The sequence below is a fragment of the Myzus persicae genome, unplaced genomic scaffold (genome assembly GCF_001856785.1).
Source record: "Myzus persicae strain clone G006 unplaced genomic scaffold, MPER_G0061.0, whole genome shotgun sequence".
NCBI lineage: Eukaryota > Metazoa > Arthropoda > Insecta > Hemiptera > Aphididae > Myzus > Myzus persicae.
Genome location: NW_019100918.1, coordinates 2,881 through 19,442, shown reverse-complemented (window position 1 = coordinate 19,442; position 16,562 = coordinate 2,881). Strand labels below are relative to the sequence as shown.

At 31.0% G+C, this 16,562-nt stretch overlaps 3 protein-coding genes and 2 pseudogenes across 3 annotated transcripts; 2 read left to right on the top strand and 3 right to left on the bottom strand.

Annotated features, from left to right (window-relative positions):
• Positions 1–1,252: 1,252 nt before the first annotated feature.
• Positions 1,253–2,764, top strand: LOC111026823 (protein ANTAGONIST OF LIKE HETEROCHROMATIN PROTEIN 1-like). Its single transcript, XM_022304970.1, has 3 exons — positions 1,253–1,256; positions 1,343–1,355; positions 1,846–2,764. Exons 1-3 carry the CDS (start codon positions 1,253–1,255, stop codon positions 2,762–2,764), a joined length of 936 nt encoding a protein of 311 aa, XP_022160662.1.
• Positions 2,765–4,448: 1,684 nt separating this feature from the next.
• LOC111026822 lies at positions 4,449–6,101 on the top strand. Its single transcript, XM_022304969.1, has 2 exons — positions 4,449–5,239; positions 5,306–6,101. The coding sequence occupies exons 1-2, from the start codon at positions 4,449–4,451 to the stop codon at positions 6,099–6,101; spliced, it is 1,587 nt and encodes a 528-aa protein (XP_022160661.1).
• A 3,890-nt stretch (positions 6,102–9,991) lies between these two features.
• LOC111026824 lies at positions 9,992–10,550 on the bottom strand (annotated as a pseudogene).
• A 96-nt stretch (positions 10,551–10,646) lies between these two features.
• Positions 10,647–12,027, bottom strand: LOC111026820. Its single transcript, XM_022304967.1, has 2 exons — positions 10,807–12,027; positions 10,647–10,746 (listed from the first exon to the last, which is right to left on the bottom strand). The coding sequence occupies exon 1, from the start codon at positions 11,876–11,878 to the stop codon at positions 10,853–10,855; it is 1,026 nt and encodes a 341-aa protein (XP_022160659.1). The 5' UTR covers positions 11,879–12,027; the 3' UTR covers positions 10,647–10,746; positions 10,807–10,852.
• Positions 12,028–12,378: 351 nt separating this feature from the next.
• On the bottom strand, positions 12,379–16,309 carry LOC111026821 (annotated as a pseudogene).
• Positions 16,310–16,562: the final 253 nt, after the last annotated feature.

Here is a 16,562-nt window from a genome sequence, read left to right as displayed (position 1 = left end):
AAATTAATATACAAACTTAAAAACTTTAAACATTGACTTTTGATATTAGTAACAATTTAAACAATTTATAATAATTTTTATCAAAATAAAACAAATCAGTTCTTTTTTTTTAAATAAACAATATATAATACAGTAGGTATAAGTTAATATATAAAAACAATTTATAGTAGTTCTGAAATATTATGAGATAGTGATGGTTGAGAAGATACTGAAGACTGAGGTGGAGGTGTTTCTAATGGCTGGTAAAAAGTTTTTGGCATACTTGATTGTGGTTTATATGAGTACTGTTGCATTCCTTGTAGATTTAATTGTTGAGGTGGTAAATGATAATAATATTGCTGTTGTTGACTTTGCGTGTATTTAAGTTGAAGAGCTTGTAATGTTTGAAGATGTTGTATTTTAGCCTCAGAAATCAGGTGTGGTGGTAATTTTTTTACAGACATAGCAATACTTTTATAAAAAAAGTCTATATCGTCCTCAACATTTTTAATTTTACTTAATGTTTCCAACATTTGTTTTCTGGAATCTTTATTCTGAATTAAAATTTCTGTAACCCTATCACTTAGATTCCTTTTTTTTTTTTGGAATGGAACATGTGTCACTTGTTGATGGTGAATTTACTAATGCAGAATCATCGAAATAAACGTTTTCTTCTGAATCCATTTGGTTCCCAAAAACACCATCTACATTTACACTGCTATTGCCAGATATGTTAGAGTGAGATCTGCTATGAATTAGTAGAAGAAAAAAGTTATAATTTATTTTGTACAACACATAGGAGTTAAAAATTAACTGAAGCAACCTAATAAAGATTTACCTGCTTTCTTCTGGATCAATTTGGTAGTCAAGAACACTATCTTCATTTACAGTGCTGTTGTGATCTTCTAAGTCAGATATATTTGAGTGAGATCTGTGATGATTTAGTAGATGAAAAATGTTATAATTAATTGTGTATATTAGTCACTATTAGGCATTAAAATTTAACTGAAGCTGAATAAATATTTACCTTCTTTCTTCTGAAACATTTGTGAGGAAAGTCAAATATTTAAGTAGAGGCCAATTTGTTCCCTTTCGTGCGGCAGACCCGGTTCCTAATTTACCTTCTCTTTTTAGCCGTTTATAATGGTCACGTATAGAACGCCACCTTTTTTTACAATCTTCATCTACAGTAAATAATAATTAATTGAATAATAATAAATGAAAAAAACCGGAAACTCGCTCTGCTGTACATTGGGAACATTTGGCTACTATAATGAGTAAATTAAATAATAGTTTATAATTATAATTATTTATTTTATTTTTATAATCTTATAAATTATAGTTCTATAAATACAACCTTTAGTCTATGGACTATGGTATCTAAATATTAGTACATAATATTATCTTAATTCTCAATCTAACTTGTCTTATCGATATACTTATAGTTTTTAATTTATTACATTATATTTATAGTTTTCATGTATCGTTATCGGCGTGTCTCTATCATGACGACGAATAACTAGTAATATATTATTAATATTCAGTCCATTTTTAGCCACCAGTGTAATTTCGTCTTCGTAATTCGACGAGTACGGCGAATTGTTATAAATATATTTTACGATTTTAAAATATTTGATTCTGTTTTTTTTTTTATTTGAATATTTTAAGATTTTTACGTTCGATTTCGGTTTTAATTTTTTCGAATTTGTTTTCAATTTTGAATACCGGTATTGTATTTTTGAGGTTTCAATTTCGATTTTGATTTCGATATCGGTCTTTTAACGGTTTTAACCGGTATTCAAAACCGATTTCAAGCCCTGGTTCAAATGTGACCCTGCTACTATTTATATTCATTTTAACTTGTAGGTATTTAGCAACTGGTCAATCATACAGATCATTGGCATTTGACTTTCGGATTTCACATTGCACAATATCAACCATTGTCAAAGAAGTTGTTTCAAGTATCTGTGAAAAACTTGTACCAGTATTTTTACCTTCACCAACAGAAACTTATTTTAAATCTTGGGCACTAGAATTTTGGGAACGCTGGAATTTCCCAAATTGCGTAGGCGCCATCGATGGGAAACATGTTCGAATTGTATGTCCAAAAAAATCAGGTTCCCTATTTTTCAATTATAAAAATTACTTCTCCATAGTTCTACTAGCAATAGTTGATGCAAAGTACAAGTTTTTAGCCATCGATGTAGGTTCGTATGGAAAAGAAGGCGACAGCGGCATTTTTTCTAAATCATCAATAGGGAAACGAATTTATTCTGAACAGTTTGGGCTACCTCAAGCTTCTCAACTTCCAGGTTCCAACAAGTGTTTGCCATTTGTCATTGTTGGTGATGAAGCCTTTAGGCTTCATACTCATATAATGAAACCATACAATAGAGCTCAAGCAAAAGAAGATTTTGAAAAAGGAGTTTTTAATTACAGATTGTCTCGGGCACGACGAGTATCGGAAAATGCATTTGGGCTACTTAGTCAAATTTTTAGGGTATTTTACACCCCCATTGCAATAAACCCGGACACGTGTGATTCACTCATAACTGCTGCATGTTGCCTCCATAATTTAATTAGGGATGGATATGAAAGTACGAATGTTCAAAATAATATTCATGAAGAGTTTGAATCAAATAACACAATTAATAATATGATTCCATTGGCAAGACACGGAGGGTTCGCAAACGCTGAAGGATTTGAAGTGAGGGATAGTTTCAAATCTTTTTTTAATAATGAAGGACAAGTACAGTGGCAATACAAAACTGTTTTAAGATCATAAATAAATATACTATTGTTATTATGATTTTTCGTATATAATTAATTTTGTAAATATACATTAAAGATTAATACCTTTTATAAGGTACCTTTTCGTATTTTTATAAGTAATAATTAATGACTTTAAAATGTATATTATGTTGTATTTCTAATCTTATGATTATTATTATTATTTTATCTTATAATTTTAAAAAAAGGAAATGTATTAAAAAATAAATATTAACTTACCAGTTTTTCCATTGAACGCAGTGGCGACTTCCCGCCATATGTTGTCTTTCATATGAATGTCTTTAAAATTTGAATCACTGTAGTCGTACAGTGATGGGTGATTCGAAACAAGTTCACAAAGTTTCGCTTCATCATCCCGCGAAAAATTCATTTTGTACTTAAAAATTTAGGCTGAAAGCTCTGAAAATTCAACTACACCGTTGCAGTGACTGCAGAAATACTGGTATTATTATCAGTCGTTGCGGTCGACCGCACACTGCACCTGCGACGGACGCACCAGTGCAACCACTTATCCAGAAACTCCCAATAGGTGTACGCGCGACCGTCGCTGCAGCAGCTGCACGCGGCGACTGCTGCAGTCGGTCGCAACAGCCAAACCAGACCTTTAGTCTGTATTTCATTAGCCCGCTGCCCGCAGTCCGCAGAATGAACATTGCTTTATATACGATAAAGTCATTATAGTCAATAGTCATTATGTGCAATAATATTATATCCGTCGACCACCACATCGTCGCAGTCGTCGAACATCGTCGTTTGCGGCGTTCCTAAGATGTTAACTTATATAACTTATTTAACTTATTATATTGCAATAAAATCATAGATAAGAATAACCCGAGTCCCGACGACGACCGACGGGTGACTATATAGGTATATCGTATAATATGGTCTATTAGAAATTAGTTTATCCAAATCCAACTATGATGTAGACGCAGACACGCCACTCGCAGTATAGCTGACGTAAGGCGTATTGTACTTTTGACTTTACTGAAAAGATTTCTTAAACAAAACGCGCAGAATATACATGAATGCACGATCGGCGGTTGCACCATTAAGGCATTAACTCACAGGTATCTATTCCTTTTTTTTTAGTTTTTTAGTTTTTATATCATTTTTCTGAAAAAAATACATAATTGATCAATTTATTGAGTGTAAATGTGTAATAATTCAATAAACAATACCTATTATATTTAATGTTAAAACAAAATTTAATTGATTCTTTGGGTTTTGACATACAATATTGAACACACTGCACACTAGCACACTACTGCAGTTTTCTACATGTGTGTGTCCATGTAAATTGGGTACTTTGTTTTCAATGCATTATTTTTAAAATCAGATTATTTTACAGAATTTATTGCTAAAATATGGGGAAGACAAAAAATAAATTGAATAGTGGTAGCCAAAATAGAAAAATTAAAGAACAAAAGTTATTAAAATTAGTTGCTAATGACAAGAATCAAAAGAAATTGTGTTTTGATTCATCTGTACCTTCAGTTAGTATAGAATTTTATGATACAGTCCACTGCTCATCTAACTCTAAAAATGTTGATCAGGATGAGTTCTTAAATTATAAAAATCAAACGGAAGAAAAAGAAATAATTAATGACATATCTGTATCGACTGTATCGAATGTAGAACCTATTACATTATTTAATTCAATACCGTGTACATCTGATGCAATGAATGAAGACAATGAACGAGTCATTGAAGTTGGAAAAGAAAGAGTTGATGAGGAATTAAAAAATTGTTTAGAACCTTTACAACCTGTTTCACTCTTCCCCTCAATGCCAAACACATTGAATAGTACAAATAAAATTGGTGAATCTGATTCTGAATCAATATATGTAGAAATTGGAATGGAACATGAAAATATTAAAGATGATTTTGAAACACATTTTGATGCTTTTGTATTTGTACCTCCAAATAAAAATGACAGCATAGTAGCTAAATTAAAATTTTTAGAGCACCATCCTATTCAACCAATTGTTATAAATAATTCCAAAGTTATGTTTGATCCCAGAAACATTTATTTTCGAAAAATGACAAATGATGATATTGTCGAAAGAAGATGGATTTCATATTGTTCTTTTACTAACAAAATATATTGTAGTACTTGCATGGCATTTTCAGTAGATTTATCCAATGCATTTGTTAATGGTGTAGTAGTTAATATTAAAAGCATTTATATAAAAGTTCAGAAACATGAAAACAGTGCAATACATAAAAGTGCATGTGAAAGTTATTTAAGAGCTTGTACTAACAAAAATATAGACGTCATACTTGAAAATTTTCATAATAAAGAAGTTGAAAAAAATCACATGGTCCTTGATAGAATAATAAGCATAGTAATTGTTCTTGCTAAACAAAACTTGGCTTTTCGTGGCCATAGGCATGAGTCTATTAGTGATCTTAATGATAAAACAAAATTTAATCACGGTAACTTTTTAGCAATAGCCCAACTTGTGGCAAAGTATGATCCAATTTTAAAATACCACATTGAAAATATGATTAAAAAAAGACAAAAAAAATCTAAAAGTCGTGGACGAGGTAGTTTGGTTAGTTTTATGTCAAAGTCAACTGTTAATAAAATTATTCAAATAATCGGTCAAGAGATTCAACACTCTATTTCTAAAGAAATAAAATCCACTGGTCAATTTTCTCTAGAAGTGGATTCCACTCAAGATATTTCAGTAACTGATCAATTGAGTATTTGTGTTCGTTATGTATACCAAGGATATGTTAAAGAAAGATTATTAGCCATGATTCCAATTAAATCATCTACTGGGAAAGATCAATATGAAGTAGTGAAAAATGTATTAAAAACATTGAACATTGATGTAAAAAATCTGATTAGCCAGTCTTATGATGGGGCAGCGAACATGAGCGGAGAGTATAGTGGGTTGCAAAAATATTTTAAGAATGATGCACCTGATTCAATATTCACACACTGTCATGCACACGTATTAAACTTAGTTATAGGTGATGTCACCAAGTGTAATATAGCTTCTCAAAACTTATTTGGCCTTCTACAAAAAACAGCGGTATTTTTTTCTGAGTCTCATAAAAGAGCTAATATATGGAAGGACATTTTATTTGAAAACCAGATTGGCCATGACAAAATGAGAAAACTGCAAAAACTCAGCAATACACGTTGGAATAGCAAAGACAAAGCTTTAAAGACAATTTTTCATTCGTGGTCAGAAGACGGCTCTAAGTGTGATCGTTATATTTGTCTACTTAATTCATTACACATTTTAGGTTATGATGAAAAGTTTATTAAAGATTCAAAAATGGCATCAGAGGCAAGAGCACTATTAGAAAAATGGACTTAATTTGAAATTATAATGATTGCTTTTATATATCAACAAATATTTTTTTTCACAACACCTGTTTCTAAGTATTTACAGACAGAAGGCATTGACTATGTAATAGCTTGGAATAAAATTGTAACTTTAACAACTAACATAGAGAAAATAACCGAAACATATGAACAAATTAAAAGTAGAGCTGTAACTTTCATGGACACGGTGGAAACTAAACTAGACCACTTAGAAAATATTTATATTCAAAATACATTTCCCACAAGAAGAAATAAAAAAACTAAAATACAATCTGGAGAATTCGGAAATGACTCAGCTACTAATTTCAGTCCAGAAAAGAAATTTAAAGTTGATGTTTTTCAAAGAATTAGTGATGTTGTATCAATGTCCATGAGGGAGAGATTTATGAAAAATAAAAAACTTTTTAATGCTATGGCTTATTTAGATCCAAAAAGATTCAATGATATCAATAATAAAATATTAGATTTTTCAGGTAAATATACATGAAAATATTATTCTAATTTAATCTTAATATAAATGCATGTACCCTATAAAATCTCATATCTTGAATGTATGTGAGAGCATGTTTATTTTTAGCATAATTATTATAATTTATAGATTTTATTTATTTTTACTGATATTAAATAACTAATATAAAAAATAAAATCGAGATTAATTCATTACAATTTTGAGAGAACATTTTTTAAACCAAAAGTATATAGATTATAGATATTTTTTTCCATATTAAAACCTAAAAACCGCTAAAAACCGCTAAAAACCAATTATTTGCTTCATAAAGTATATAATATATTATCTGAAATATTATGTTATAATGTTGTAATAAATTTAAAATGTTTGTAATTCAGTATAAATACTATTTAAAATGTTATACTAATTTAGTATTATTTGATAAAATAATATCATTAATAATAATTAATATTGAGTCATATTAACAGACTTAATTTCTTAGTTTCTTCAAAAGTTAGATAAAATCAAGGCTGGGCAATAACAAGTTAATAAGTTAGAAATTATGTTAATTTTTAGATATTAACTTAACTTACTAGTTTATTGTTTGAATTAACTTAATTGAGTTTAAAAGTTTTTGAAACTTGCCCAGCCTTGGATAAAATTAATTAAGTAATGAATTGAATACCTACCTACCTACCTACCTACAACCTATCTATGAAATAGTTCTAAATACTATTATATAATAATTATTAATTAAACATATAATTTTAGAATTATATTTTATAACTATGTAGGTAGGTAGGTACTTACCATTTTTTTTGTCTTACACAAGTATTATATTATTAAGATTAACTATATTATTATTATCATAGATGGTGCACTTGAATTCCTTTGTGTAAAAGCTAAATTACAATTTGAAGAAGTAAAAAGTGAATTGTGCAATTTTTCAATATCTTTTAAAACGATGGTCAGTGCTAGTATTGGAAATGCAATTATGCCAGCAAAACACAATGATGATTCTGAAACTGATTTGAATGAAGATAATGGTAGTATACACAAAAATATTATTTACTTGGCTACTTGAGAACATAGAAATATTTTTTTTTTAGACCAACAGGATACTGATGAGAATGAATCTATACATAATAATGAACTCGATAGCTGTCAATTTTGTTTACCATGCGTGTTTCAAATATTGTGGAAATTCAATTTACATTCTTCAGCTTATTCGAATGTGTACTTATTATATAAATTTGGGACCTTTTCCGTTAATTCACTACCACTATTTTTTTTTTGGTTTTTCCGTTTTTTTTTTTTTTAGATTATTATTCACTACCACAATTTTTTTTTTTTGGTTTTTCCTGTATCTTATGTTATTGACTTATCTTATCGCTTTCAAAGAACACGCGTAGGGTCAGTCAATGGTTGAATTTGAGTAGGTAACCATGAATTTCCTTACTCTAGCTAGCGAATGCGATACAAAGTTAAATGCAGTGAGTTTTTTACAAACTCGTGGCATATTGCATAATCCGAGATTGTGTAAAAATAAACATGAAATGGTTTTGAAACTCACTGAAAAACAAATTTGTACTAACATTAGCATGCACTCAAGTTTATTGTGAACGGTCTTTTTCAAAATTAAAAATTATCAAAAATAGACTAAGAAGTACCCTTTCTGAAGAATTGTTGAATGCATTAATGTTAATAAGTACTGAACATGATCTTATTCCTGATACTAATTATATCATAAAAAAAATATCTGAAAGTTCAGACTTGCTTGGTAAAATATTATAAATTTGGCAGGTAGGTCGTAGGTACCTCATACCTATGCAACAAGTCAATGATAACAATATTACACATAACTTGTTTCATATTATATGTAGGTACTAGGTAATATAAAAATATTTAAAATGTAGAAGTTCATTATTAAATATTAATTTATACATTCAGTAATATTGTAATACAAAGAATATCATGTACTTACCTATGTATAATGTACATTATAAGTTTACTTTTATTTTGTATCAATAATGAATAATAATAATATGTATCATAATATAAATATATTATATCTATAATAATACATGGCGCAATATATAATATTTTTTTGTAAGTTATTTTTTTTTTTGCTTGGATTCAACAGTTTTCAAGGTTCAATTTTTAAAGATTTTAATTTGTCGTGGTTAATTTATTATTTTTATTAATATTATAATTATTGTACTGCAGGTGAACATAAAAATGTATATCAGTATAACTGAGATTTATGAGTATTGCACTTAAGTAGAAAGTATATCCTTGTTTAATCATTTATCTACTACCTACCTATGTCGCAATCCCTAAAATCGGATTTATGATATTTTAAAAGTAATTAAGTATAATATTTGAATGTGTTATGTGTAATTACGGACCATTAATTCATTTTTATTTTTTTACCATACAACTGTAGAACTTTGTAAATTTGTAATTTTTTGAATGGCTGTTGTAATTTGGCACCTATTTACATTTTTAACGTATTTACAATATTTTATTAAAAAAATATTTTATTAAGAAAATGTTTAAATATTTTATAAATAACCTACATATTTAAAATTTGCCCCCAAAATTTGTTTTATTTGCCCTTTAAATTATTTAGCATCCCGCGCCCTTTTTTACCAGTCCGCGCCTGCATGTTTACAAAAGGTTATCTACCAAACTGGTCTACTGAAATATACGAGGTTATTAAAATAAATAAAACATTACCAGTTACATATCAGTTACAAGTTTATATGGTTAAACCTATAGCCGGTTGTTTTTACTCTGAAGAAATATTCAAAACTAATTTCCCTAACGAATATTTGATCGAAAAAATTATACGTAAAAAACCTAACCAAATATTTGTCAAGTGGCTCGGATTTGATAATACACATAATAGTTGGATAAAAACACGTGATGTTAAAAAATAGTCTCAGTCGTTTTAAAGCTATGAACGTGTTTGGTAGTTCTCAGTCGGGTGATACTAAAAATATTATTACAAATATTGAACAGTCTTTCAAAACATATACACATAAATTTGATAAAATCGAACATTTACTCGAACATAATTACAAATCTATTCATGCACAGGAAGAACAAACAGAAATATTAAAATCGTGTTTAGATATAGTGGAACGTATGAGTAAAATTGAAGCTTCATTACAAAATATCGGAGAAAATACCGACGGTTTGAAAAAAATATTTCCTGCTATACTAAACCGGCTCAATACTATTGAAACTTATTATAAAGACAAGCCATAATGTCTTCAGCCATCTTAGACATGCAATGTGTTCTTGGAGCTGGCAATAAGTATTTTATTAAACAGGTTCTCATTATAATTTGTACAGTGTTTGAACGTACACTTGTTTATACGTTTTTGCAACCTCCTCTCACATGACACCAACTCCATCTTCATCGCCTTGCGTTTTGACTGCATTGTTTTAACTGTAAAAATAAAAATGTTAGTAAAAATAGAATAAATTTAATAAATAAAGTGACATACCAAATACAGCGTTATTCATTAATTTAAAAAAGTCTTTCTCAAAATCATTCTTCGCCTTCTTCCTCATCTCAGTATTCAACTCAATATATTTAGCCAGCCAATCTGACTGGTTAAACTGGATAACTCTATGTACCTATAAGAAAAAAATATTAAACATCTGTTTAAAATCTTATAAAATACAAATATTTACTTTTTCAACTATCAACCCGTTCTTAATCGCCTGCTGCAGATTTCTGTAGTGTATAACGTAATTTTCATTCTTTTCAAATGTCGCCATAAACTTTCTAACCTTTGACCCTCTGGGCACACTGTTTTGCGGGAGGAACGGAAGATCAGAGTGAAGATTATGTAGCTCTTTCGGGCAAGAGACAGTAACTTCATATACACGACCTATGGGGGAGGTGTCATCCAAATCATCCAATCCGTTTAATGTAGGTTCAACCCAGTTGAACCCACCGTACGGCATGTACTAGGACATTGCCCACCCGTACAAGTTGTTACCTATAAAAATAAAAAATATTAATGAGTATGAAAAATTAATAAGTTTTGAAAAATATACTTACAGTCCTGATATATTATCCACGATCTATCTTTAATCTCTTCGTAATGCAGGGTCTTGACATTATTCGCCTTCGCATACCGTTTGCTCGCTTGCACTAGTCCACCACGTATACCTATAAAAATAAATAAAATTATTATATGTCCATTTTTAAAAATAAAAATAATATACTGACCATTTTCGAACATCAACAACATGTCGTTATAATGCAATAACTGCAGCTATTGACCGGTAAACTTAAGCATCACATCAAAACTCAAGCCTGGGGCGGTGAAATAATGAGCGGCGTCCAAGTTGTATGCCCTCATGCATACATCGCGGAAGTTTTCAAAGACGTCCGCCAACAACAGCACATCGATTTTCAAATAAAAGTCACTGTACTCGCCCAACGTCGTACAGCAGTAGTGGTCCCAGACCTCCTTCGCGTGTTCAAAATCTTCCTCCTTAATCCCGGTCTCTGTCAACGAACTATAAAAATCTCGCTTCCTCGGTAAATTTGTCTCGTCCAGCTTACTCCAACTATCCGTGTACTCGTATGGGTACACCCTCTTACGATTCACGAGCGGCATATCTCCGGTGACAAAATGTTTGGCTGTCCCACGGAAGTTGTCATGTTCGGGTGTAACTAAATTTTCAGCCAGGGACGACAGACTCGACGTCATAAACCGGAACGTGTCGATAAACCGAACAATGAAGGTACTACTTATATATTTCAAGAAAGATACATACTTCTCTTCACTGTTCGGTATAACATTGATAGTCTGAGTATCATATCCAAGTTCCGTTACTATAAGATGCGCATCATAGTTTGAGAGATTATGGAAAAATACGGGGATAAATTTAGGTTGTTGTAACTCTAAGTTACACCTAGAGCACAAGGTCTGCCTAAATTTCCCCGTCAAATGATCATGATCCCTAACCTTATCGCCCCCGGCTAAACTACATTTACATAAATTACACGTATTACACTCTTGGTGTGTTTTTTCTTCACCTTCGGTCATGATTATAGGAATATTTGTCTTCATCAGTTTCTCAATTTTCTGGGACACCTCAACTATCGGCTCCACAAAATGTTTCGCCACGTCCGTCCTGTTTTCGCTGCCTCTGTAGATTACCGGCCCCGCCGGTATCTCGTACTCGGCCAATAACTCCTCCGGTACGTTGTCGCCCGCCTTCACCAAAAATCCGTAACTCATCGCTTCGTGTCTCTGTACAATTGTTGTTTTTTCGCCCTTCTTTTTCTCCATCTTCACTAACAATGCTTCGAAATCCGCGTATATAACAAACGGGTGTCACTGTGTCTTTTTCTACGCCTTAAACTCAACGCTATCACCCTCCTTAGGAATCTCCGATAAAATAGGTTTGTGCGCCCTGCAAATCATTTTGTGTTGGTTCAGGGCCTCCTGCCCGCTCAGCTTATGACGCCTGTCATCGAATGACGTTAAACACCTTTTACAAAAAACAGCGTGTCCGTCATGTCTTGTTTTCTGCGCGCGCACGAGTCGTGAAAAATTAGAAATGTATGTATAATGCGAGTTGTCACTGTCCGTTACCAGTAACAGGTCAAAATGATCAGTTTTCTCCTCATCTACCACACGCAGCGGATAGACCTCATACCTCGGCAATTTTGGTATTTGGAATTTTTTTTCGAGGTCGTACACGTTTATAAATACATTTACATTATTTTTTTCGAATTTTGTGATGTCCGAGAGAGGTGTAGGGAAGGTTATGCCATCAAAATTATATTTGTCCTCATGCTTTTTATAATTTTCTCCGACACAATATTTATATTTATCAGATAAATTTTCGGTCACGTGCCTCGCGAGAATCACTCACTTGAAGCACTCATGGTCTATATTCTGAGGATTGATGGTGGCTCGCTTCCTGTCGATATACGTCGGTAACTCTTTATATGATGAACCGCCCATCGGTGTATATTTTTACACCGACAATAATAACCCGTCTATGGACTCTAAAGTAAAACCGCTACCTCTTCCAATATATTCATCCTTCTCCTTCATCAACTTCATATACGCTATCTCTACAATTGTTCTAATGTCGCAGCCAGGAAAAATTTCTACCGCCGAAGTCTTGAATGCTCTGTTCTCCGACGAATTGGGTACGTTCGGACGATTGTATGTCACCTCGAGCTTCAAATTAAATTTAATCGCATGTTTTTGTACGTACGTTTTCAATAAATGTAATGCTCGGGTATAAGTGGTTGGAGAAAGTCAGAATAAATCATTGTATTATCCAGATTTTTAGTATAGTACCACACGATTTTACGGGCGTAGCCGTTTTCGGCCAAAATGTACCCTTCCCTTTTCGGCCAGTGTCACTTTTCGGCCAGTGTCACTTATCGGCCAAAAATTACCGTTCCCTTTTCGGCCAAAACTTATCGTTCCCTTTTCGGCCACTGTCACTTTTCGGCCAGTACCTACAGTTTTCTTTAAAATTTACGAAAATTAACTTAACAATTTTTATATTTAATTAAATATGATTGTATCTAAAAATTACATTTTTGGGTAAACATTACTAACTACAACTGAGTGAAAAAATAATAAAATAAAACAATTGGCAATAAAATGATTTAACATATTATTACTTAGTCAAATAAATTAACAATTAATTTTTGTTTGAAAAATGTTACTATTTTTATTATTTTTACTTTTCAATGTAAGTTTAATTTCGTTCATAGTTGGTTTTTTGGAAATAAAGATAAACCAGTGTTTTTCCTTGTTTGATATATATAATATAAAATGCGCCCCAATCAATTACAGTGATGTGTCCAAAGTATACCTATAGACTCTATAGATAATATAGTATACAATACGTATAACATATAATATAGTACCTTGTCGTTTTCATCTTATCTAATATATATATTATATTATGGAAAACTAATTAGGTATATGTTATCGTGGTCGTCAATTTAACACAACACACACACACACACACACACACACACACACACACACATTGTACGAAACGATAATAAACACTCAGTACGAAAGTGTTCTCGTATACATAGGTACCTACATACAGACGTTTTTTTTTAAATTAAAATTAATTAAATTATAATTTATAATGGCCGAATTTATTGAAAGTAATCGGGGAAAGTCTTTATTAGTTTTTAAACTTTTTAAATTTTCAAAAGCTAATACAAAATTGGACGGCACAACTCGTTGGAAGTGCATTGATCGTAAGTGTGATGCTATTGTATATACAGATCAAACAAATAAAATTTGCTCAGAAAGCGAGAATGTAATACACATAAACCATGGTCCATATACAAGGAATTTAATTGATCGTCAAATAATTAATTCAGCTTGTAAAAGAAAAGCTGAAGATGATCTTCATTGTAGACCAAAAAAAATTGTTATGCAAGTGATTTGTAAAAATACGTCATCGAATGCCAATATTATAGACGTTAAAAGAATAAGCAAAAATATTTATGAAAAGCGTAAAAAAATTCTTCCTGCTGTACCTAAAGACCTCGCCGGAGTACATAAAGCTTTAGAAGATACGAAACCGGTGACGAAAGAAGGTGAGCCTTTTTTATTATTTAATGACATAGAAAAACACGTTATTATATTTTCTTGTAACACAAATTTAAAGTTATTATCGGAAATAGATTCAATATACATGGATGGTACATTTAAATTTTGTCCTCGGTTTTTTACCCAAATGTTTACCATCCACATACTTAAAAATGGACATTATATTCCTATTATATTTTGCTTATTACTAAATAAAAGTTACGAAACTTATGTATATACTTTCAATAAAATAAATAATTTATTAAATGAATTAAGTATACAATTTTCTCCAAAATGGGTCACGATAGACTTTGAGATGGCAATTCACAAAGCTGTTGAAGACGTTTGGCCTAACACTGAAATAGTGGGTTGTAGATTCCATTTGACCCAAGCTTGGTGGCGAAATGTACAAAAATTTGGATTATCTGTAGATTATAATGATATGTCATCTGAAATAGGACAATGGATTAGACACACTTTTGGATTATTGTTTTTAGACCCATATGAAGTATCAGAATGTTTTGTAAACGATTTTATGTCGGACTGTCCTGATGATGAAAGATTAAAAAAATACTGTGATTACTTGACTGACAATTTCATAAATGAAGAGAGCTTATTTCCACCTCAATATTGGGCTGCTGCGTCGGGAAGTTTGGCTAGAACCACTAATGCTTGCGAGTCGTTCCACTCCTTTTTCAATCAAAGTTTTTATAAACATACTCCATCCATAATGAGCTGGTTATCTATCCTTATTAATGAAGTTCAAACAGATATATACATAAAAATTAGAAGTATCAACATTATAAAAACACCTCGTGATGCAAAAAATGTGGAACGGCAACGACAAAATGAAGCTTACATTGAAGACTATAAAAATAGTAAAATATGTCGTTACAAATTTGTGAAACAAATCTCATACAATTATAAAAAGTGAATTTTATTATTATTACATAGGGATTATATGACTATATTAATTTTTTCAACTAATGTAATTATTACGTATTATAAGACTATATTAATTTTTTTATATTATCAACTATATCACTATAATCATGACTACAATATTATCATAATATTTTGACATATTCATAAATTTATATTTTTATTATCGTCTATCATAATTATTATTATATACCTTCTTATTACCTATATGTATTATATGACTATATTAATTTTTATTCGATAAATTTATTTGATAACATTGATTATAAATACTAATATAATATAATAAATTGTAATAATAATATGTTATACCAGTTTATTGCCAATTGTTTTATTTTTTATTTAATTAAAAAGTTCGTTTGTTATTATTGTAAATTTTAACTGTAGGTACTGGCCGAAAAGGGACACTGGCCGAAAAGGGAACGGTAAGTTTTGGCCGAAAAGGGACACTGGCCGAAAAGGGAACGGTAAGTTTTGGCCGAAAAGGGACACTGGCCGAAAAGGGAAGGGTACATTTTGGCCGAAAAGGGGGCCGCCCGATTTTACGGCTCGCAGACGACAAAATTTCTACGAACCTGGGGACCTTCGCCATTTCCATACGCGTCTTTTTTGCACTAGCAGCTGAGGTGGTATTGGCCGTCGAAACGCGTTTACCATTTATGGCTACGGTGGAAGAATCTTCAAAAATAAAAAATACATAATATCAATATCTAATAAATAAATTTAATGCTGAATCTAATAAAAATCTAATCAACCTGCGACTGAGAAATAAAATCCAAGCAGCTTATAAAATAATATCTGTCTTTTAAAATTTAAAAATCTAAAGATATAGCTACATATTAAAAAAAAAAAATCTAAGTAATTGATAAATAATTCATATTACTATATTTTATCGTCATCGTGCAAATAATTCGCGATGGGTAATTTAAAAAATCTAATCATCGAATAATAAAATAAATCTAAGTATTTGATAAATATTGAGGGTTGTACGGTAATTTGGTGCACGTATTTTAAAAAATTTAATTAACTTGTGATAAATCTAATGATATAGAAGCGTCTTTTAAAATAATGTAACGTATTCGTTTAAATAATTTAAGACGTTTAAATTCAGTTGGTCTTTTAAAAATTTAATTAATTCTGATAAACAAAATAAAACTAACCTGTATCCTCATATTCGTCCATAGCTGCCATACACATCTCGTCTTCAGATATCATATTCGAACTACCGGCCTGGAGATCGGGTACAAATATTTGTGGCGCGATTTGGATCTGCGGGGTGGTAGGAGACGCGAACTGTATCACGCTCGGTCGTGCCGGCTGATCGATGATCGGTGCAGCGGGCATGGGTCTCAAATGGTTCGGAACGTTAACGATACCTCAGGAAAAAATAATATAAATTAGTATTGTATAAGATAGAAATAAAACTTTTTATGTTTAATACATACCATGA